Source organism: Mus caroli, unplaced genomic scaffold (assembly GCF_978045245.1).
Source record: "Mus caroli unplaced genomic scaffold, Mus_caroli_1 scaffold_5, whole genome shotgun sequence".
NCBI classification, from domain to species: Eukaryota; Metazoa; Chordata; class Mammalia; order Rodentia; family Muridae; genus Mus; species Mus caroli.
The window spans coordinates 12,818,910-12,844,278 of record NW_028227260.1 but is presented as its reverse complement, the minus strand read 5'-3'; the positions used below and the strand labels follow the sequence as shown (position 1 = coordinate 12,844,278).

At 39.5% G+C, this 25,369-nt stretch overlaps 1 protein-coding gene across 4 annotated transcripts in view; it reads left to right on the top strand.

Moving 5' to 3' along the window:
- Nucleotides 1–7,559: 7,559 nt before the first annotated feature.
- The window catches only part of Rps6ka3 (ribosomal protein S6 kinase A3), a 107,686-nt gene continuing 89,876 nt past the window's right edge, over nucleotides 7,560–25,369 (top strand). For 3 of the 4 annotated variants that reach the window (XM_085837937.1, XM_029473071.2, XM_085837936.1), the window contains exon 1: nucleotides 7,577–7,643. Coding sequence is in view for 1 of the 4 variants with exons in the window: in XM_021153101.2 (XP_021008760.1) it covers nucleotides 7,575–7,643 (69 nt within the window). In the remaining 3 variants the exon portion in view is untranslated. Of the gene's footprint in view, nucleotides 7,644–25,369 lie in introns of all 4 variants that reach the window. The other variant, XM_021153101.2, reaches the window with a different exon arrangement.

Here is a 25,369-nt window from a genome sequence, read left to right as displayed (position 1 = left end):
TAAAAGAATGTTTTTGGTATTCATACCCCAAAGATATTTTTATTACCAGTTATGTTTAAATAAGTTGCTGAAATCATAATCAATGTGGTTACTTGGTGAACGTGTACTCCATTCATAAATAGCATACTTAAATCAATCACCAGATTTTCTAGCAACAGATCTGATCTAACACTGCTTCACTTACACAGTTTTGTGATTAAAGTTGCATATTTCTGAAGCATAGATATTTGGGATTTGGTTAGTAGCCACAGAGTAGAATTCCATTTAATTCCATGGTATCACTTCTAATTGAGCACTGGTTATGGGATGAGTTAAAATCCAAATCTCTTTTTAAAAGAAAAAGAAAAGAAAAGCCTAGAGTTTTTCTTAAAGTTATCTTCCTAGTTGCAAACTCAAATTTACATTCAAAAGAACACAAACTTTAAAATAACCACAATAGCAGTCACATTTTAAAACCATAGTTTCACAATGTTTAGGTGTTTCTTTTTCTTTGCTTTGCTTTTTTTTTTTAATTTCCTTTTATTTTTTTTTTAAACAGTGATGAATAGAAACCAGTGGTCCTTGGGGTTTTTGCTTCAAAATGGTTTGTGAACTGGAAAAAAATGAGAACCACTGTTCTAACCAAGCACAGTAAATTGATAGTTATAAAACAGAAATGTTGGCCTCTGAAGGAACACATTATACTGTGATTTTTGCTTAATGTTAAAGCAGCCGTTTTAAATATTGGTTTGAAAATGAAATTTGAGTGTATTATCTCCCTCTTATGAATTAGTGTTTATAGACAAGAACATTTTGAGGGGCTTTTCTGCTCTAGTCAAAACCTGAAGGGGAACAGTAGCTTATTAGTGCTCCAAGAACGGCTTCTCAGGTCCTTGTCAAGTCTCAAAGCCTCATAATTCTTTCTCTTCAAACAACTCCAAAACAGAATGACACCTCCAAGGATTAAACATTTTGGAAACCAATAAAAGAGGAAAACATTAAAGCATGCCTGACGAAGACTCCGTATTTCCCTTCCCCCTTTCCCCTCCCCGCTGCCCCTCCCCCCCCCCCCCCCCGCCTTGTTCCCACCATAAGTATGAGTCAGGTACTGTTAACTTTGAATCAGGCATTTGTTAGTTTCTTTTGAGCATTCTATAAACAGATTTTGATCATAGCCTGTGAGGCAAGTGACCTGTAATCATTTGCATTTCAACACATGTAGCTTGAAACACAGGAGAGCCGGTTATCCTACGTGCTCTTTTATTTGAATCCCACAGGAAGTTACTCAGGGTACCTTTGGTTTTTTCCAGTAGTACAAGTGCCCTAAAGAAATAGATAGTACTACAATCAAATGCTCACTCAGCAAATGAAAAGAGGTAGCTTTCAAGAGTCACCTTAGGTATTCAGGAATTCTACCTTCCCTAAAAGGGTAAGTAATAAAAGTCCCATTTACTGAAGGCTTTCTAATGATGATGTTAATGACATGCTTAATACACATGATTCCCACTGAATCTTCCCAACCATCCTATGAGAAGAGCACTAGTATTCTCCTTTCAGATGAGGAAATAAAAACTTATTTGGCAAATACCTGTTGAGCAACCATCATATGCTAATGTTTTAAACAAAATTGAAGCTAAGAGAGATGAACTAATCTGAAATTTAGGTATGAGCCTGCTTCTACTCTTATCATGACCCCATCCTCCCTTCATGGAAATAATGCTAAATAAACTGTTCCCTGGGCTAGAGATGGCTCAGCAGATAAAGCACTCACTGCACAAGCCTGAGAACCAGAGTTTGGATTCTAGAAATCGATATAAAAGCTGCCACTATTCCATAGGTAGATACAGAAGAGTCCCTGGAAACTCGAAGGCCACCTTGCCCAGCACACACATGTGGTGAAGAACAAAGAAGAGACCCTGACTCAAACAAGGCGGAAGGCAAGGACCACAGACACCTGAGGTTGTCCTCTGACATCTACACATGTATGCCTGCAGTCACACATGTAAACACAAATAAATAATTTAAAGATTTAATTGTTTATAAGTACACTGCCCCTGTCTTCAGACACACACATCTGAGGGCATCAGATCCCATTACAGATGGTTGTGAGCCACCATGTGGTTGCTGGGAATTGAACTCAGGACCTCCGAAAGAACAGTCAGTGCTCTTAACCACTGAGCCCTCTCACCAGCCCCAATAAATATTTTTTTAAAAGGAAGTATTCCATGTATTTATATTGTAGAATTGCTTTACCCTTGTTCCTTATAGAATTTATTAATACTTTTCATCATGTTATTGAACTTCCTATATGGAGAGAAATCTAAGAGAAAATTCTTACATTTCCAAATATTTGAATTTTCGCAAATAAAATAAAATACCCAGAGGCCTCTGCTTCTGGAGTGCTGAAACTAGGGGTGTATACCACCACACCTGACCTTGATAACATTTTTACTTCAGTAGTTTTAAAGAAAAATCATATACATGAAAGATCCACTACCATGCTTTTTGTTAAACTGTTGTCTTGTGTGATGCACAATAAGAGCCTGAATCGTATCATTCCTTCTGTAGAAATGAAAATGACTAGTACTTGTTCACCTTATCTTTTTGTGAAAACAGATATACTTTGAATAACATAAAAGGGAAAACCTTTTCCTGGACTTGACGATTATGCTTTGTGAGTTTTCTATGCTAGCAGCAGAACCGAGATGTACAGAACCGAGATGTACAGAACCGAGACTGAGTGGCAGTTGCACCTTGAGCCCCAGCTAGTCATGTTGTGACGTTTCCAGACTGAGCGAATTCCTTCCTTTGACAAATGTTATTTTGTCAAATGAGTGCCCATTTAAACTTGTACACAAAGATTATAGTTATAGCAGGAAATTGTTGGGGGCCGAGGAGGTTAAAGTGAGGTGTCCTGTCATACATTAAGAATCATTTCTCTTTTTTTTTTCTTTTTTTCTTTTTTTGGTTTTTCAAGACAGGGCTTGTTGGTTTTTGTTTTGTTTTGTTTTTAAAGAATCATTTCTGAGAGAGAGAGAGAGAGAGAGAGAGAGAGAGAGAGAGAGAGAGAGAGAATCATTTCTTGGAAACGTAGTTTAGATTTTCTGCTCAGGTTTGCTGATTCCTCGGCTGTTTTGTTTCAAGAATTCGTTTATACGTTTTAAAGGTAAAGTCAGAAGCCAGGCATGAGGGCGGTTGCATACCTGCAATTCCAGTACTCAGGAGACAAAGGCAAGAGGATCAGATTCTTGAGGCCAGCCTAGGGTAGGTGATGAGATTCTGTCACAAACAAATCAAAAATGAATTTAATATAATGAAATTGCATTTAACACAAGAGAGTCATAATATCATCTCAATGTACAGTCCGTACAAAATTATTGATGAGATATTTTATATTCTTTTCTTAAGATACAGCGAACCAGCTCATCTTGTTTTCTTTGTTTGCTTTCCTCCTCCTCCTCCTCCTCCTCCTCCTCCTCCTCCTCTTCTTCTTCCTCCTCCTTTTCTTCTTCTTTGGTTATTTGACACAGGGTTTACCTGTGTTGCCCTTGGCTGTCTTGGAATTTGTTCACAAAACCAAGCTGACCTCGAATACAGAGATCCTCCTGCGTCTGCCTCCCAAGTGTTAGGATTAAAGGCATGTGCCACAACCACCTGGATGTTGTGACACATTCGAATTTGGACCAGCATGGCTCGGTAGCTACATAAGGCTAGTGGTTAGAGAGAGGGGACAACTCTTCTTTGAATAGCAAGATGAAAAAGTTCTTTATTAGAAAAAACCAGAAGTAATCTTGTTGAGGGCAGCATCGGCTACTGTTTCAAAATCCTTTTTTTTTGTTTGTTTTTGTTTTTGTTTTTTGGTTTTTTCGAGTAGCCCTGGCTCTCCTGGAACTCACTTTGTAGACCAGGCTGGCCTCGAACTCAGAAATCTGCCTGCCTCTGCATCCTGTGCTGTTAAGGGTCCCTCTCTCTATACCCACTGGGAACAGGACTTGTAAAAGGCAAATATGTCTCCAAAGCTGCAACGCAACCATTTTTTCTGGCTGTAAACGGGGTCTCCAGAACCAGAGCACTTGGTTCTTCTTGAAACAGAAAGTGTTTATGCCTGAGATGAGACTGAATCTGGCAAGAGATGTGCTTATGTGTATAAAAGCAAAAAAACAAAAACAAAAACAAAAACAAAAACCCAACATATCGAGTCCTGGAGGCCAACTGAACAGAGCAAGCGCAATCTGGAGAAAGGTAACCTGGGCCTGTGAAAAGAGTAGCATGATTCATGCCAAATTCCAAATTTCAAAGCAACCTTCCTGCTAATGAATGCCATCAGACACAGACTGTGTGATGCTGTGCCCCTCCTGATTGATGAAAACAACAAATAAAAGTGTACAGGGGATGAGGCAGGGATAAATATTGTAGTCTTAGTCGATATTTTTCCTAAATTATCCAAGCAAAGGGGATTATTGCACTACTTTTGGATCTGATTAAATAAACGGGGGAAACACTTGCCCATCATTTTCTTTTCTTTATTTTCAGAGGCAGAGAGAGAGAGAGAGAGAGAGAGAGAGAGAAAGAGAGAGAGAGAGAATGAATTGTATTTTTCTAAATCAGTTCCCAGTTCAAGAAGACATCTGTGGTAGGGGTGTTTGAACCCATACTTACCAGTCAGTCCCCACAATTAACCTTGTTTTCAAAGTTATTCCAGGCAGGGTCTGATGCTACTGGCCTGTAACTCCCAGCTACTTGCTAGTTCAAGGCAGGAAAACTACAAGACTTAATCTTAACTGGGAGACTTCGTGAGAGCTTGACTCAGAACAACAACAACAACAAAGTCTTGGGAATATAACTCAGAATACTCGAATACTGTGAGTGAGGCCCCAAGGTCAATCCAGAGAACTACAAAAAATAAAATTGAATTAAATTACTCTGGTTTGTTTTCAGGGTAAACAGAAACCATCAAAAGTTGGTTCTGAAAACAGCACACAGCATGCTTTGCTTTTAATTTTTTTAATTACATTAATTTCTTTGTTGAATATGTGTGTGCCTGTGCGCGCCAGCCTAGGAGACCACAGGACAACTTCTAGGAGTCAGCTCTCTCTCTCTGTCTTTCCACCATTCTTGTCCAAGGGATCAAAACTCAAGTCATCAAACAGCAAGTGTCTTTACCCACTAAACAAACCATCTCCCTGGCTCAAAAGGCTTATTTTATTATATGGTTTCTATGGGGTAATTAATGCCAGAGTGTGTTTGGGCACATAATTTAGGCATTCTGCATATAAATGCGAAATAATACATAATTCCATAACGTCAAACTTCTTTGAGCACGTTTGTGTTTTGTTGTTGTTGTTTTGTTTTGTTTTTTACATCAAGACAGCGCGGCCAACTAACCTGTGTCAGGGCCCTGGTTGTACTTGCAGCACCCGAATCAAAAATGGTGACAATCTCCTCGTCGTGCCTCTCTCCTCCAGTTTATTCTGAGCCTGTCTAGCTGTTGTTTAACGCGATCTGTCCCTGAGTTCAAGGCTGAGGGAGTGGGCTCTCAGCAAGAATTTCCGGCTGCCCCCCGACCCCCCCCAAAAAAACAGTTGGAGCTTTCATCAGATGAGGTTCCTAGGCCTGGAGGGGCAAACTGCAGATGGCAGCAAAAGGAGCCCAGCACCTGTCTCTGTCGGACCAAGCAAGAAACCTCGCACAGCTTGCACAGCCCGGGCCAGCTAGGTGTGGGGTTGTAAGGTCATTCTCACACCTGCCGAAGGGAGTGAGGCGGGGACACTCCAGGTGTCTGGATCCCGGGATGATTAAAGGAAACTGTTAAAAGGCATGCAGGGAGAGCACAGCGGGGGGACGCGCTGTGGTAGCCAAGCGTGGGAGGCTAGAGATGCCTCCCTCCAGGCCTTGGGGACTGGGGAGACAAGCTGGCCTGAGAGATGTGTGTGTGTGTGTGTGTGTGTGTGTGTGTGTGTGTGTGTGTGTGTGTGTGTGTGTTTCTTTCCGATGCAGGGCGGTTAGCCAGGGTCTGCAGTAGCTTTCCACTCAGCCCAGCGACTTTTACACATCCCAGACATACTCAGCGCATCTAAGCAGCAGGCTCGAGAACCCAGGATTGAGCCTTCCCGGAATCCACTCAGAGCGCCCAGCCATTAATTCTCAAACTCTTAGAATTCTGTGGCTCCGTTGCCGACCGAGGATTGGGTTCCCTTAACCTAGGGCTTCCTCTTCTCGGGCAGGAGGAGGAGTCACAACCTCCCCTCCCTTTCTCCTCCGCCTACGACCAGCTTGATTTAAAAAAAAAAAAAATCTAATCTTTTATTTAAAGTCAACGGAGAAGCAGGAACCCCGCGCTCCTGCCTAGAAGATATTTTTACTAACTCCTTAATCTCTGCCAAGAAGGGCAACCTTAAGGAACCTGTTTTCTTTTAAGCTTTAGGTAGCAAGGGAGGAGTGTGACAGTCTGGGCCGAAACTCGAGGGCTCTGTGCACTTGGGAAGGGTTATTAGGGCGGAGGTAGGGTGGGACGAAAAATTTCCAAAGTACTAAACATTGAACACGAGAGTCAACTCGAAAAGCTTTGAATCAAATTGGGAGCCGAACGTACGTACGTACGTATGTGTGGCTAGCTCCCGGGAAAGAAGCCTCTTGAGTCCCGTCCAAGAAGGAGGAAAGGGGTCAGGTGAATGAATACCCAGCTTGTGACCCTGAAGAAGGAGAGTCTTGGGCCAGGAGGGGATGTGCCCATAGCCTAGGCGCGCCCACGCGCACCCCTGGAGGAGAAAGGCCGAAAAGACACCTCCTGCCTCCGCCCGGGGCTGCTACCACGGGACTGCGCCCCCAGCGCCTTGCCCAGCTTCACCAGCTGAGCGCAAACCCCTCTGCTCTCCGATTCTCAACTAGTCTCCGAGCTGTTAGGACTCGTGGCAATCAAAGGCACCTCGTCCGCCCCTCAGAGCCCATTTCTCTCCCCACCCCATCTCCCGCCAACGCCCCCAAATTTTTTGGGCTCGCCCTTCCTGAAAGTAGGCGAGGCCCAGAAGCTGAGGCTAGGGGGGAGAAGGAGGAGGAGGAGGAGGAGGAGGAGGAGGAAGGGGTGGGGGTGGGAAAGGGGCGGCGCCGAGCGGGTAGCCAGGGGGCGTGTCCGGCACTGGCCCCGCCCCTGGGTGCGCGCGGTGGTGGCGGAGGCCGCCCAGCCTCGCTCTAGAGAGACAGGTATCGCTTAGACGCCATGTTGTGAGCGGAAGTGGGGGAGCGCGCGGCCGTCGCTGTTCTGCTGGGATCGGGCGCGGGAAGCGGCGGGGAGGGGAGGCGGGGGGCGGAGCCGTAGTCCGGGCGGCGGAAGGAGGAGAGGAAGAAAGGGGCGAGCCCTGGTGCCTGGCGGCGGCGCAAGGCTCTCGCTTGGAGTGCGGGCGGCTGTGGCTAGGCGCTGGGCGTTCGGGTGGTCGGCGTCGGCGTCGAGCTCGCTCTCGGGGGGAGCCGCGGCTGCCCGGCTGCTGCTTCTCGGCTCTGCCTTGGGGCTCGAGTGGCTAAGGAGCCGAGCCGGCTGTGGGGCGGGTGGGGAGGGAGGAGGCGGTGAAGGCGGCGGCGGGCCGGGGAGGGGGGGAAAGATGCCGCTGGCGCAGCTGGCGGACCCGTGGCAGAAGATGGCTGTGGAGAGCCCTTCCGACAGCGCGGAGGTGAGTGCAGCCGTGCGGCCGGGCAGGCGCGCCCCTTCCCCACGCCCCCGCCGGCGCTAGCTCTCTTCCCCGGAGCTGCCCCCCTTAGACCACCTCCGCCGCCGGCTCACCTCTTGTTCCCGGGGCGAGATTCTGCTTTGGGTCATTGGGCTTTGCCGATCTGTCTGTGCCTCCTTCCCGCACCCTCACCTCTCCCTGCTTTTGGGGTTGGGGGGTGCCGGTGTGGCGGCGCGTGGGGTTTGGAGTGGGCGCTGAGGCTTTGCAAAGAGCCTGTTTTAATCAACTTTGCGTGGGGGAAGCAGGAGGCAAAGCAGGAGCCGGCGGCGGGGAGTTGGGAAGTTTGGCCCTGCCGGCTCTAGGGTCTTCTCCGGAATCTTTGGGAGACTTTGGGTTCGGTTCACCAGGAGCCAAGACTTCAGTCTGGCCGCGGGAGGGGGTTGCTACAGGGAGACGGGCACCCACAGGGCAAGGTGGGCGAGCCAAGCCGTGAGGGTTTTGAGTAAGGGGTCCAGGACTGAGGGACCCCCCCCCCCCAATCACACCCCGGTCAGTCTGCCGCAGCGCTCTCTGCCGCTGCTGCAAAAGAAAAACGGAGCGCCTTAGGTCCCCTACTCCCAGGTTTTGAGGTCACTGAGTTGGAAGACCCCAGTATAAGTTTTACTTCCTGTCCATGGAGGTGAGCGGGTGAAATTCAAGATCATCAGCGGACGCTGTAAAAGGGCTATCTGATTTTCCTCCCGGGATCTGATGATCGGCCCTGAGATACCCACCCCAGTGTCAGAAACCCAAACAGTATACCCAAACAAGGCAAAACAGAATTTCCGCGGACACATCCCAGCACCGAGCTTTTCACAGCCGCCCCTGTCCCAGAATCAAGTGGCGATCTAAGAAAATAATGCAGACAAGATCCATTCCAGGGTATCAGCGCTCCTCTCCAAAGTGGAAAATCAGTTCCTGATGGTGGCGCGTCTGTGATTCCTCTTTCTTGACTTTTCGCTGCCTTCTATCCTCGCAGCGGACTTTAGGGGATTACAGAATGATAGGCTGGGTGTGTGTAATAGTTACTGAGCGAGTGACCCCATTTCTGGAAAGCATGACTGAAACGCGGGGGTGGAATGGGGCAGGCTCTGATGAGTGGTGTACTTGGCGGCAGCCACTGCCCCCATCGGCCTCCGCAGTGTGAGAGGTGGGTAGGGTTACTGGTTACGTCAGTAAAACTCAGGGCTCAGTTTGGTGTGAGATGCGGGACGCTGACATTCTCTGGGAGGGGGGAGGGGGGAATCCATTCAGATCGTTTTTTCTAATTTTTCTCCCCAGTCACCTCCACTACCATATAAAAATATTTACTTGTCGTTAAATGCAGGAAGAGTTGTAATAAAGCTTACAAGTTCATGCTTAATAATTTACTACTGGATAATGCTGTTCTAAAATAGCAAAGACATAGGTATATGTTACTTTTTTTTAAGGAAAGGCTGGTGTAAAAAAGGAAATAGTGTTTTTAAGACTGGCAGAATACAAGAATTTTATTTGAATTTAGAGCCAATATGATACTATAAATCTTTAATAATAAAGTTAAACTTAGAATGCTTAACCGTCATTTGAATGGGTAGTGTAGAAAAACAGTATGGCAAGGGAGCCTCTTCATTTTTTCTTAAAGAAAAAAATTTGCATTTAAAATACAGCTATAAAGGTGGTTAAAATTGCTAAACCTGTCGAAGAAATTGTATTTGCTTATAATCTGCTTCTTCTTTTAGTTTTTTTTCCTTAGTTTTTTTGAAACAGCCCAGGAACTCACTATGTACACCAGACTAGCCTTGGTCTCACAGAGATCCACCTGCCTCTGCCTCCCAAGAACTGGGATTAAAGGCATGTGTCTTCATGCTAGGCTATGAGTCTGCTTTTTAAATATACACAATAATTATGATTCAAAAAGAATCCACTGATATATTAAAATGTTTTATTAAAGCTATACCTCAACAAATTGCCTTTGAATAGTTTGTTCCTTTGGTTGTTTGTTAATCCACATTTTTCCTTGACATGCGTCAGTATGCAGGGAGAAATCATTTAAAATTCTACTTTATCCTTTTTTCTGTATAGTATGCATTTAGATAAAGTACAAGCCTACTTATTTAGCATCTACTATATCCAAAAGTACTATGTTAACCATGCTGTTTCATTTTTATCCTCCCTGTAACCTAGCAGGGAGGATTGCAATCCCTATTGTTACAGAGTAGGAAACTAAATTCGGTGGTTAAGAGCACAAAGATTATAAATAGTAAATGGCAGAGCCACAATTTGAAGCCAGGTAGATACAAATTGTATGCTTTGCTTTATGTTAGGATAGGTTCTTCTGACCATTTGTGAAAAGAGTCAAAGCATAGACATGCTAATAGTTAGAGATTGTGTATTTTTATACACAAATATTTGCATATAAAAATGTACAATCTGATTTGGCAAAGCCTTAATATATTACTGTATTTATATATATGTGTGTGTGTGTGTGTGTGTGTGTATGTATATACAGTATTTGTGTGCACACATGCATGTGTGTATCAGTGTCATGTTTTCCAAAGCCTGATGGATAAGATTCCACAAATTTTAATTTCTAAAACTTTTCTTACTATTCTGGCAATAAGGTATGTCAGAGCCAAGGGTTGCTTCGATTTATTAAAAGTAGACTTCAACAAATTGCCTTTAGATACTGTTTCCTTTGATTGTTAAGGTATTTGGAGTAAATTACTTCTGATATGATTTTCCAATACTGAAAGCAGTGAGAGAAGAGTTGAGAGTTTTCAAAAAGAGGTCTAATATTGATACCTATTATTACGCCATCTTCATGTCAGTAGATTCACATCAGGGAATAATTGTATTTTACCAGAAAAACATCAGGGTTTCTAAAGAAATATTTACTTGAGCAAATGCATCAGAAATTTTCTCTCCATGTTAAAAGATTTTAGGTTTGTCTATATAGGATTGCATTTATGGTCTCATTGCTAGTTAGACTGAGCTCTTGAAAACAAACACTCTTATTTCTCTGAATCCTCAGCAGTTAACACAATGCCTGGCACATACATATTATGAACTCAGTAAATGTCTGCTAAATGAATCGTGAAGGTAGGGAATAGGGTGCTTATGACTCTTATCTCTGTTCTTATCATTTTAATTCCTCATTGAAGTATGAACAATTTTAGAAGACCTGAGTGCCTCTAAAAGCACAGACAGTTTCTTATTCCTTCACACCACCCTTCCTGCTTTAAGACCTCACACAAGTCTCATGGTGTTCAAAACAAAAAAACCCTTGTGGTTGAACTCAAACATGGGTCATAGCATGATAGCCTAGAACTAGGCCAAATGTTTAAGGCAAATTTAGGATAATGAAGTACTGTGTAAGCAAAGTGAGGGTTATTAGAAGATTTTTAAAAAATCAAAATCACTTCCTAAATAATTAGATGAATTCAGACATCCTTAATGGATTATTTAAAGTTGCAAGTACCTTTTTTTGATATTTGACTATTTAGGGGGTAGATATCAAGAAATTATGGTTCTGCTATAAATCCATTGCTACTGCTTCCAGGGACAAATAACACTGATGACAAGCCTAACTTAAAGTATATGGTTTTCCTTAATTCGTGGAAATGCTAATCTAAATAGGAACGATGTACAAAGTAATAAAATGAAGGGTATTTTTGCTCTTTAAAAATGACCACAGTGCAATGTATTGTATATGATATAAACAGTGTTTTTATACAATGTGTGGTATAGAAATAGTCACCTGACTTCCTTTAAATAACGAGTACCTAACAGGCTCTGAAAACTACTATATTTGATCACAGAAGACAAGAACTTTGTATTGTAGATCATCTTTGGTGAACATGGGACCATTTTTTAACCTCAAAAATTATGCAGTAATCCTTAGTGTGATATAGCATAGGGTTTCTACAGTGTTTCTAGTATGTATTATATAGGGTTCCTAAGTTTCATCTGCTGGGAAAATGTTTTATTCATCTATAATGAATTGACTTGGAACACGTGTTTTAGTAGGTTCTTTTCTGCTTCCTGTTTCATTTTTACCGCTTTGCAGGGTTGTTGTTGTTATTTTAATTTTACCCAAGCAAAGATATAAGGCAAAGACAGTTACTACTTTATGTTAATTGTCAAGTAACTGTGACACATTACTGAATATTTCACCGTTTTCAGTGATTCTGATAGAAGAAAGCGTTTTTGAAAATCTAGAAACCTGCTTTCTTTTGGCAGCCAGATCCTGTGTTAGTAGAGTATCCAAAACGTGAAACTTCCCATCTTAATTTGAACCTTTTAAGATAAAGGGATTGAGGTGTTTATTCAAAGAAGCAAGTATAGACACACTTGGTCTTTTCTTTATTACATTTCTGGAGATCACAGTAAATATAACCTAACTTTACATAAGAAAAATGGCATAATTTAGATGTGTAGTCCTGAAGCAAGGATTTGACTTGGTAAGTTGTTAAATAAACAGGAGTGTAGCAAATTATTTATCTAGAATACTGAATTGCAGAATTGTTTGTAAAATTTTCCTTTAATTATCGTGTAGTAAAAACTTCATGCCATCGTCACAACAAGCTTTGCTCTACCCTTCATGTTTGAGAACATGTGTAATGTCAGGCTATAAATGATGAGTGACATCAGAGTGGCCTAATTCACTCATTGCAGATTGGATGCTTTAGGCCCAGTAGTGCAGATTGTAATAAAGGATAATAACATTTAGTTGTATCTCTAATGATGCCTAAGTGTAATAGTGTTCAATTGTTAGTGTGTTTGAATGAAAAATACATTTTTTAGCTTTAAAATAAACGTGTATGTGTGTGTGTGTTTAAATCCATCCCATCCTTGGAATCATGGGAAAAAATAAGTGATTAAATTTTAATACTCAGTATTAATACATCCTTGCTACCACCAGTGTGTTGTTTAGATTTAATACAGTGACTTGTCTCATGAATCTAGAATAAAGATCAGCTGCTAGGTAGCCTGATTTATCAGTTTAATACCAAAAAGCATAAACACAAAGGAAATGTAAACAATATTTTACTGGCTAAGTAAAATGTGTCAAATGCACATACTATAAATATGCTCATGTAGCATGTAATGATCATTTAGGGTATTTAAGTGAATTCACTAGTTATTTACACTTATAAGTAGAAAATACTGACTTCAGAGTTGTGATAAGGAGTAAGTGAAATAATAATGCATGTAAAGTAATTGTGTAATCTATGATTTGTGTTTATTAAATAATATCTATAAGTGACTCACTCAAAGAACTGTCTTGGATTTTTTTTTTTCCAGATTTAAGTAAAGCAGGTAATTTTTTTTTTTTTTTTTTTTTTTGCTTCTTTAAAACAGAATCATTGTACTATCTGAATGTAAGGGTAAGATAAATAGAAATTTCTTCATTCTTGTTCTTTTTGTATTGTTCTTGCTAAATATTATCTTTAAAGGATAAAAACCAACAAAGGGTATCATAGGGACATGTAAGGAAAAGGATATTTTCTAAGTGTGTTCACGTTTGAAATTATTCTAATCAGAAGGCATGTCATGAATTAGCATGTTAGTTTTTCCTTGGAGCTATATAAAATGATAACACACTTTACACATGATGGTATCCTATGATGAGTGAAATACAGAATCACCTGTACAGAAATGGTTAAAGTCAATATCTAGCATCAAGAGATACAAGTATCACAAAACAAGGATACACATCTCCTTATAATTTAGGAGTACTCAGTGCTTACTCAGTTCACTTTTAGGGAAATTAATATAGCACACCTCCTCATTACTGTAAGTACATTTATTTTGATTATTGAATAGGCTATGAATAAATGGAATTTTCTGTCTAGTAATGGTACCCTTTGGATTTTGTGTGTTGTGTGGTGTTTATATTTTTAAAACTTTGAGTACTATAGAGAACTTTACAAAGAAGACTTTAGAGACACTATTTTTTAAATGCCCAGAGATTCTGGAGTTGTTATTAAAGGATATATGACTCAACCCCTTCCCCCAAAATAAGAGTACATTATATTAGTAAGTGTAAAAATGTGGAATATCTTTACTGCATAATTTCTGAGAACTTGTAAGATGGTGTACACAGTGGAAGAAAAAGACAAGAAATAGTCTAGGAGTCAGTGGTACCTAGTGAGACCCTGTCTTTATAAAACAAGCAACAGTATTTGACAAAAAACAAAGCAGTATTTGAGACCTGATGTCGGAACCCTGTTTTCACGAACCACCTATCGGAACCTCAAATAACAGTAGCTTGTAACTTGATTCAGTATTGCCCGGAAAAGAACTCCTAATTTTAATTGACTGTTTGGAAGCTTTTGGCTTTGTCAACAACAACAACAACAAAATTCATTTCTTTTTTAATTAAAATCTAAGTTGTACAATAAATTTCCAACTCAGTAGTGAACTAGAATGTAAATATAACCTAAGGCCAACAAGATGGCTCAGTGAGCAAAGGTGCTTGCTTACCAGTTCTCATGACCTGAATTCTATCCTGGGGCCCACATAGCAAAAAGGTACAACCAACTGACGGAAGCTGTCCTCTGATCTCCACACATGTGTGCCATGCTACATGTACATGACATGCTCGTACTTCCTCCCCCCTCCCCCAGCAAATCAATACATGTTAAAAACAACATAATTTTTAATAAAATATTTAAAAATTAAAAAAATTTAATTCAACTTTTAATAATCATTTGTTCCATAGTTCTTCAATAATATCAAGCCTTTACTAAATAACCCCTATACTGACTTCCTATTCTTATCAGGTATTTATAATTTTTAATATTTTCCTTTTTGTTTTTCAGATAAGGTCTCAATGTAGTCCAGGCTGGCCTCAAATTCACTGTGTGGCCAGGCTGGCCTAGAACTGCCGCTCCTCTTGCCTCCCTCAGCTTTCCAAGTGCTTAGATTATAGGTGTTCACCACCATGCTCAACTTTTTTTTTTAAAGTGTGTTTTGTTTTGTTTATCATATGCCACTTTATTCTTCTGTCAATCTCCCTGCCACCTGACATTCTCCTTTTTAAAATTAACTGCTTCTAGCTTGCAGCTAGCTACCCAGAAGGTAGAAAACTAAGGTTAATAATATTTAGATGGAGCCATTTTTAACATAGGAATATTTTGACTTTCTTTTTAAAGTCACCAAATAATGTAAAAGAACATCCTCCATCTTTTGTTAGGCTCTGCTCATCACATAGACTAGAGATATCCATCTTTTGATACTGCAACATGACATCATCTACAGATAAGTCATAGTTACATGGAACATATTATATAAGCTGAGGGTTGCTGTAGACATACACAGAGGATCGGGTATTTACTAGACATGTTACCTAATTGTAAGTGATATTTTATGTTTTGGTATACCATAACAAAATGGCTCAATTATTTATTGCCTTCTCTAAAAGATGTCAGCTAGGAAGTAGAATGTGAATGAATGACCAGGCTGTAAAGTAGAAAGCTAGCTTATCTCCCCACATGGAGTCAGGTTTCCACACTGTGAGTCCAGTTTTGTGAGTCCAGTTTTGTTCTTGGGAGATTTTGCTGGCTTCCCAAATAATTAGTTATTCTACACTTAGAGGTCAATTCAAAAGCACTTTTAGATTTCTTCCTCCTTCTCTCCTATAGTAGTAGTGTTATAGCCAAAGTAAGTTAAAGAGAATTTCTCCATCTCAGCTAATACAGTCTCTTAAGTGTTGATTATGTTTTGTTGACCATATAAATTGATTTTTATATCATGATCTTATATGTGAAAATCTATAAATCTGACCTGGTCATCTAGATTTCTGTGCATTTAGCTCTAATCCTTTGGTCCCCAAAGCTTGATATAGGAAACTTAGTTCAGTCATAAGATATGTTAGGAGCAGGTATCAAATGATAGCCTAAAGCAAAAGACCATTTTGGCACTAATAAATTGAACTGCATCTTACATACAGTGGATAGGAAGAAATCTTTGTTCTACAAATCTTATAAAACTTACAGTAAAATCCTCACAATTAAAAATGTTATGTATTTCTACTTATTTGCTAACAGAGGTGACTTTTTTATACTGAAAACACTATAAGTAGTGAAGATTTACTTTTAAAAAAAGAAGTTAGCTGGCCAGAGTTGTACATGCATGACAAGTGGAGGCCTGAGCATGAGTAGTTCAAGGTCATCCTGAACTACACATTCAAGTTTGAGATCAGCCTGGGCCATAGATTTCATCTCAACTGGAGGAAAAACCTGATCGGAATAAAAGCAGTTGCCATACTACATGAAGACCTAGGTTTGAATTTGCAGAACCCATAAAAAAAAATCTGTAGCATAAGCATTTACAATTCTAACAGTCCTACTGGGAAATGGAAGGTACAGACAGGGAGAATCCCCTGAAAATCAAGGGCCAGATGGCTTGGCTTATGCAGAGGAAAAACAACACAGAGCCAGTCTCAAATAAGGCAGAAAGGGAGGACCTTCAGAGATTGTCCTCTGATCTCCATGCGTGCACTTTGGCCCATACATACCCACACTCTTTACACATTGTCCATGCACACAGATACACAAAAACAAATAAATTTTTATAAACTGAAAGGGGTCGGAACATAGCTGAGCAGTTAAGAGTGCCTGCTGTTCTTCCCAAGGACTGCACTTCAGTATCTAGCACCTATGTCCCTTGGGGAACTTAACCACCTGTACCAACTCCAGGGGATCTGTCGCCCTCTTCTGGCTTCTGTGGGCATCTGCATGCACTTGCAGCCTGCCCCACTCCATTTCAATAAAAATAAATTCTTTTCTAAAGTTAAATCTTGTAGCTCAGCACTGTTAAACTCAGTATTAATAGTGGGTTGATACGCACTTGAAATACAGTCTTCTGTGACTGAAGAACATTCTGAAGATGGAACACAGGACATATGCTAGGAAATTGCCCTATCACTAAGCTACAACCCAGTCCTGAATTTTTAGTAGATAATCTCCTGTGTTTATTGTTTATAGACCAGTGCACTCATAGATTATAGGATTTGTACAAATAGGACTGCCTTGCCCTTCTGCTTCAGTGTCCAGATTTCTAGTTTTCTACATATTAGTGTTTTGAAATGAACAGGCTAAGGTAGTTTTCTAAATAAAGATATATTTGATGCATGGCTTTCACAACTAACCATTTCCTACTTTGATGATTTTTCTAAGCCTCCTTAAGTGATTTATGCTCACAACTCACCATTCTGCTCTTCAGTAGTTTTCCTGGTGGCATTTCCTGTTGAAGCAATGAGAATATTTAGCTACCAAAATGTCGTAATTATAAGCTTCCTCTTGTTGACTGAGCTTGTGGACAGAAGTACAGAACAATAGAAATAGGGCAGAAAAGTACATAATTATATTCTGTGTTGTTGAATGAAGAAAGGCTGTGTGGTAACTTCAAATGTTGCCTTCTTTACATTTTACTCTGGCTCTTAAAATTGAAAGTGGGCTCAAGTGTCTTGTGGAACTAGAAACTTTTAAATTTTAATTTAGTATAGAATTATTTATCTAAGAATGATTTAGCCCTAGCCAGGTGTTGTGAGTACCTTTAGTCCCAGCACTAGGAAGGTAGAGGCCGGCAGATCTCTTTGAGTTCAAGGACAGCCTGGGCACATAGTGAGTTCCAGGACAGCCATGGTTACACATAGAAGCCCTGCCTCAAATACAAACACACATACACAAACTGAGACCTGTTCAGAACATTCCATTTTACTAAAATTCATTTTTCTATTCACAACATACATAATTTAAAAGAAATGTAAAGAGCCACTATGTAAAACTTCAACTATTTCTCTCTCCTTTTTGTTAATTTAACTTGGTTTTCTTTGTCAGAATAATAAAATCAGCCTGCCTTTAGTTTGTAAATTTGGAAACTGCAACCAGCCCTTGGTGTAAAGAAGCAGCTTTGGAGCATTACCTGTAATCAAATAGTGTGACTGTGAGTACTCAGATTTACTCGGGGCCCATTTGATTCGGTACTCAGTGTATATTAACTACAATGAGGTATATAATTATTCTTCCCTTAAAAACTGGGCAAAATGAAGCCCAAGGGACGTAAACTGCTCATGAGATTGCACAGGTAGTAAACCGGGCCACCGTTTCAAACCCAAGTCTCAGAGATTGCAAATTGTGTGGACTTTCCCCTGAGTTGGCCTGCTTGAATTGAGAACATCCAGATGAGTGATTCCATCTAGATGAAATCATCTGCACTGCAGAAAGTATCCAGGTGGTTTGCATAAGTAGCTGTATCTGAGAATCCAAGGAGGTTAATGACCTAGAAAGACGGGCACCTTTTCATGTATGTAAAGTCTTCTCACTGAGGGACCCAATGGAGGATGTGATCCTGGTGTGAACTAGGAATGCTGTTCACAGTAGAGACTACATAATAATAGTGTACTTAGGAAAATCAGCAAAAATTAATACTGCTTTGTACATACAGCATTCTAAACTGTCCCGAGTAAAAGTATTTCATATTATATGGGAAAATGCTTTGAGCTTTCTAAAGTTCAAAAAAGCTCTAAAGCTATGCTACCAATGAAACAAAGTGTCTTGTATTTGAAGTAGGGAAGGAGGCTGTCTAAACATTACTTAACAGCTCTCCTTACAGAAGCCCCTAGGTAGGTATCTATTTGAGTAAATGTGGCCTGATAGTTGCAGTTTTTAAATGAACCTGTTGATATTTGACTCCTGCTTTCCCGGGCAGGGAGGGGGGAGTTTATTGGGTACTCCTTTAAAGTGCCAGGATATAGGATCTGCTCTATCTAAAAATAAATTGAAAAAAAAACTGAAAAAAATAGTTATGTTGCTGTAGTATAAGAAAAAATTAAAGTTAATTAGACCAATCTGATAGAAACAATTCCCCAATTGAAGTCCCCTCTGCCCAGGTGATTCTGGTTTGTATCTCGTTGACAAAAACTAACCAACACAGTCAGTGACCTGCTTTTACTATAGTCACAATATTGTCTTATCCATTACCACTCACTGTCTGATTACAGAACATTGCCCTTACTCCAAAAAGGAATGTCCTATTCATTAACTGTCACAGTTTCCCCACACTCACTGGCAACCAGTGACCTACTTTCTATCTTTATAGATTTACCTGTTCGGGACATTTCATATTAATGGAATCCTATAATATGTGGCCTTTGTGTGTGTTGTCTTTACTCGCCGTGATGTTTTCAGGGCTCATCCATGCTGTGTAGAATGCACCAGTGCTCATTTTTCCCCACACTGTGGGAGTGCACATCTTATTTACTCACCAACTGATGGAATTTGATTGATTTCAAATTTCTACTTTTTGATTATAATGAGTAATAATATTTTGAACATTTAAGTAAAGGTTTTGTGTAAATGTATGTTTTCTGTTTTCTTACGTGTCCAGAAGCTGTAGAGTTACATGATTTATACTGTTGAACGGTTTTGAGGATTCACCAAGTTTGGTGAATCCAACTCAGTTGCAGCATTTTCCATTGTCCTTAGTAATATTCCTCCACCTTGTCCTCGACATGTGTTACACTTCTTTACTGAAACTGTCTGTAGTTACTAAAGTATGTCATTGCTATCATTTGCATTTTCCTAGTAACTAATGATATTAGGGATAGCTCCATTTGCTTTTTGTGCTTGTTACTGATTTGGGAGTTTAAATGGTGGGGTTTTTTCCTACAGAAAATGAAAGTACCCTATCTGTTTGTGTTCTCAATTTCATTTTAGCTATAATTACCAAACTTGCCCTAGCACAGTGGGTTTTCAGTTGGATTCATGAGGACCTGGTTCCTATGACCATGCTTTAGGATCCCTCGTTCCCTAGGATTCCTTATCTGAGCAGGAGCAGACTTCCTTCAGGAACACAACATGGAGCTATAGATTGGCTATAGAAATCTACAGACAGTACTTGAGGATGGGGCGGTAAATAGTTCCCTTGCTCTTAGAATCTCAACAGATTCTTAAGTAAACGTATAGGAATCCATTGATGATAAGAACAGTCAATCTTTTTAAGTCTTTGAAGTTAAATCAGCATATTAAATGACTTCTTTTTAAGAATCTATCTCTGTATCCTTTGTCTTTACTTAGCTTCTTTTCTTCAAGTTCTTGCTAGCAATTGATACAATTCAGGAAAAATAACTATTACAGTGTGTGTGTTGGTATCAGTAAAAGGAGGTTGCTTAAAGAGAGAAATACTATAGGCAAGTTAAAAATAAGATACGCCTTAGATGAACAAAAAGAAGAACGTGTAAATTAGTTTTAAAATGTTCTTTTCCTTGGCTCCGTTTTGTGTGGAATATAGTACTAGGTGATAATGAATTAAGTAGAAGTCTTTCCTTTGGATTATTATAGTCTAAAAATACTTAATTGTCTGGACAGACAGCCAAAATAGCATAAAACAAGCTAAGTTTGGCCAGGAATACAAACAGATGTAATTGGATATTTAGAGGAAAATTATAATCTGTTATAATGTAACAACTTTCCATAGTACAATTTTAATGATGATGTGCAAACTAGAAAACAAATGTCATTTCAATATAAATATCACTTGGAAGAAACTTTTGGTTCTGCCAAGATGGAGGAGCCCTACAGCTCCCAGGATTTTCCTTCCAACTGAAACTCAACAAATAAGACCAGGAACACTGGAGCCATTGGGAAAAAAGGCAGATTGCCTGAGGACCTTGGACTCTAAAAGAAATACAAGTAAAGAAGTCTGTGGACTTTCTTACTGATTACTGTATATCACAGACAAGATGCACTACAAAGGCACAAAAAGACACTCAAAGAAAACTCGATTATCTTTAAGCAAATCAGGAAATGGCAGCTCAGTGAGGTTCAAGCTTCTTGGCAGTTCTTGCTCTAATCTATGCAATGCTGACAGGTGCATCTCGTTCTACCTCCAAGAAACAAGTGACAGGACTTTGCCCCCTTCAGCCCAAGGGTGTTGTCTAAGGAAACTAGGTCCTAATTACCCAGTTCTTATCTTGCAAAATTAATGGGCAGTGCTTTGGTTCCCTCTGCTGGGTGACTTGCAGATTGTTAGGGAAGATGGATTCTCACTCTTCTACCCTTAAAAGGAAGTTGTGTTCTAGTCAGTGTATTGTCAGCAGTAAGTTCAGCCTCTACCAAAAACCCAAAATGAGACTTAAAGTGTGTGAGGTATGGATACTTCACACTGAACTTCTTTCTACCTTCCCGCCAGCATCAACCAGGTTGGTGGCTCACTCTCTGCAACCAAGCAAGCGTATAGTTGAATAGAGCTGCAACAAGCATTTGAGACATTGCTCCACTATTGCTTAGGCAGTCTTGGTAGTGTCTAGAGAACATACCCACTCATCCTGCCCTCACACTATACCTCAACAAGGGAATGCTTGCCAAAGTACATGAAATAGGAGCCAGTTAAAATGTTTGCCATACAGCTTTTTAAAATGTCATCAAGAACCATGGGGAAAAATGTGAAAAGACAGGAGACACCAGTACTGATGATTTAGATGTTACAATTTCCTGGTCAGGATTTTAAGCAGGAACTTTTAAAAGTGAGTAAATATAAACAGCTAAGAAATCTTTGTCTCAGGAAAAAAAAAAAAAAAAGACGTAAAAGGGACCCAAATGGAAATTTTAGAACTGAAAAATACAGGTGAAATAAACTGAATATGAAATCAATAAGATAATAGGAATGATGGAAAATCATAATGTGGAAGGTAGAACAAGAGAAATAACTCATCTAACTGGATGTGTTGGCATACCATAATCCCAGCACTTGAGAGGCTGAGGCAGAAGGATTGCTGTGAGTACTAGGCTAACCTAGGTTACATTGCAAGATCCTGCCTCAAAAAAAAAAAAATACCCAGTCTGAACAACAAAAAATAACCTGGAACAAATGAACAGGACATTAAAAGGAATTAAAATTCATGTTTTCAAAGAGTCCCAGATAGGAGAGCCATCTAAAGAAATGTAATGGTTGAAATTTACCCCAATCAGACAAAAGGTCCAATCCTCCAGATTCCAGAGTCTTTATCAACCACAAGATAAGCCCAAAGTAAGCTGTTATCTGAGTGATCAAAATCAAACTCTTATAAACAAGGACTTACTGGTAAATGGGTATGAAATTTCAATTTTGCAAGATTGGTTGCACACCAATATGAATACCACATAGCATGGCTGAACCCGACACTTAAATTGATTCGGAAAGTAAGTCTCATGTATAATTTATCGACATTTAAAAGCAAGGTGGAAAATGAAAATCTTTAAAGCAGCTATTGAGAATTGTGCTACTACCTATGGGAGTGATGGGCGTGCCAGGGATTTATCATCAGACTCTAGGGAAGTGCAGCATTTTTTAAATTCGGAAAAACTTTTACCCTAGAATTCTAAATCCAGTGAAAAGTTTTTCAAGAAATGTGGGTAAAAGCATAGTAGTTTCAGGTATAGTCTAACTAAGAGTTTTGTAAGTATCAGACCCTCAAAGAATTGGTTAACAGAGTTCCTTCAAAACAAGAAGAAAATGGTAAAAGGAGAAGTTTTGGAACATCAAAAATAAAGAAGCAACATAAATTCTACGACTTTTCCCAAGAAATAGAAGAGAAGAGAACATTTCATATGAGACTTGTTAAATACTAGGACTCAAAGGCAGTGCAGAAATTCTAGACCAGTGTACCATAAAAACGTAGATTCAGAATCCTCAACAAAATATTAGCCTCAAGCCCAGCAATAAAGACTCAAGTACAATAACCAACTGGGTATGATTCCAGAAATAGAAGCGTTTCAGCACTGAAAAGTTTGAATTGACGATAGTCCAGACATTTTAAAAATTAAAGAAAAATCACATTTTGATGCAGAAATACAAACACTAAGTAAAACATTTTAGGATGAAAACTCAACAAACTGAGAAGGGAACATTTTCAGCTTGATAAAGAATAAGAAAGCCCCATAGTTGACATGCTGTAATTATGAAAATAAAAATCAGTGCTTCTTAAAAATCCAGGGATATGGTCAAGATGTTCATTTTCACAATTACTGTTTAGCATAGTCTTAAATCTTGCCAGCATAATAACAAACAAAGGAGGTAAGAGGTGTGTAAACTTCACAGGAAGAAGTAAGAGCTGCTGAGCTAGCTCTACAGGTAGAAAACATTGGCTGGGAAAGCCTCACTGTATAAGTTTGAGCCCCCAAACCATGCAAGTAATCCTAGAATTCATATGCCAAGGTGGGAGGTGGAGACAGACATTGCCCAGCTAGCCTAACATACTCATTATGCCAGAAACAGCAAAAGAAACCCTACCTCAAACACAAGACAGAGGGACTACTGCCAGAATTGTCCTGTGAACTCCATTATGTTGTCCATTGTTAGCTAACCCCACACACTCCCCATATATATCCATATATATATAATTGTGTGTGAGCATATGGCTATATATGGGGAGCAATAGGACTGCCCTGTTTGCAGGCACATACTATTCTCCAGTGAAAATTCTGGGAAATCTACCAAACATTCGAAATAAATGATTCCATCAAGGTCGTAAAATACAAGGTTAGCCTACAAGAATAAATTATGTATATAAATGTGTGTATGTATAACAAATGCATAGAAACTGTACATTATAGTATCACTTATATGTAGTATTTATGTGCTGAAAATAAAAAGTTCCTAAGAGTGTCTAAATAAGTGTAGAATAGGTATGTTCACAGATTGGAAGACTCAGCATAGTAGAGATGTTAATTTCTCCCAATTCAACTAAATACCTTAGCACAAGTTTATCTTAGAAATTAAGGGAAAAGTTAAAAAGAACTAAAGCATTTAAATAAAAGTGGAATGTCCTGGCATGGTGGGAGATGCCTTTAATCTCAGCACTCAAGAAGCAGAGGCAGGTGGGTCTCTTTGATTTCAAGGCCAGCTTGGTCTACAAAGTGAGACTGTCTCAAAAAAGAAAAGGGGAGGAAGGAAGAAAAGATGGCAAACAAAAGAGGAAAACCAAAGTGGAAATGGTCACCTGATTTTTTTAAGCTTTTATATCTACCTTCACTAATCAAATACTGTGGTATTGGCAAAAGAGTAAACATAGTGATGAGTGTGACAAAGCAGAGAATCTAGAAAAGCTTTTCAAGTGTGAACTGCATATAGCAGATACAAATGCAGCACCTGACAATTAAAAAGAAAAAAGTACTGAAAAAAATCAAATACTGAGGAAGACAGACCTCTGGCCCTCAACATCTTACCTGAAATCTAAACAGGAAAGCAGGTCACTTTTTTAACAAGCTATTTAAATTCATTGTTTGGAAAAAAGCTAGAAGGGGGTGGGGCAGCACTTTTTGGATAAAACTACAAAATAAACATTCTATGAAAATATTTAGAACAAATAAACAAAACTATTGATCATATAATAAATGTGAAAATAGAGGTCCAGGTGGTTTTGCCACAATCACACCAAAATAAAGGTTTGATCTCTGAAGCAAGATTGATGGTACTTCTCGTTTAGATATGAAGGCTTCTTGCGCCTCTGGAAACTGACTAAACAACTCATCATGCTTGATCTAGAGATCTCTGAATTAGTCAACCCAAACAATAAATACAATCATTTTGGATTTTTAACTCTGAAAATGGGAGGTGACTCAGGACAGGGAATTCTTCTAAACACTCCTTGTATGATATTTCTCTCCCTAACAGGAAAAGGAGAAGCTGAAATTTACTGAATACCCTATATGGTTGAGTATCCTGCATTTATGACAGACAGCTTTTGGTGAATTGAGAGTTTGAGCCAGGATTGGGAAGCCCTTAATCAATTACTAAAGACACCTGTGATAAAGGGCAAGCCAGGTGTTGGACATCTTAACCCATACACCTTTGCTACACTGATTTTCCAGACTTGTGCAGTCAGAGACTTGTGCCATCCAGAGTGCTTAAAAAACCTGAGCTGTGCAGCTTCTGCAAATGTGATTTTGTTTCTGTGTGGAGGAAGTCCAAATAATTTCATTTTATATTGTATTTGTGTTACTAGAAATTGAATGCAAGGCTTCACGAGTGCTACACAAACCTTCTACCTACTTTATGTTAACAGAAAAGTAATTCTGATCATTGGAAACATACCATTTCGTTACAAGAAATAGGCCTTGGGAGACAGCAATAGAATTAGGAATCATTATAGGTGTTATTAAAAAGTTAGCACTATGCCAATTTCTTTACTAGTAAAATACTGTAAGATTGGATTATGGAAATTATAAAATCGAATTTGAGTCCTTCATCTGTAAAGAAAACTGTATTTTTGTTATTTTTCTTTTAGGTGACAACAGTTGTTCCATGCATTGTTGAGAATTATCTTTTTTTTTTTTTTACACTAGAAAGCAAATGCATCACTGATGGATACAGATAAACTATTCTGGATACAGATGAAAGAAACACAGAAATATAAAATAGCAACAAAAAAGAACTAATAAAACAGCTGTAAGCTTAGAATTGCTAACTTCCTCAAGTGAAAAAAAAAACTTACAAATGCTTAAATAATCTTAATCTAAAGCTTACTTTTTAAAATCAAAGGATTATAACATTTTTAAGCTGAGGAAACTCTCAGCCTTAGGGGCTTCCCCCACAGTCTATGGCAGACTCTCAAATCTAAATTGGCCAAAATTCCTTAGAACTCTGAGGGTTGTAGATAAGTACTCCCCCACGTGACTTTTCCAAGACCACACTAGGTTTTCGAAATATATTTGTCAGCAAGTCAT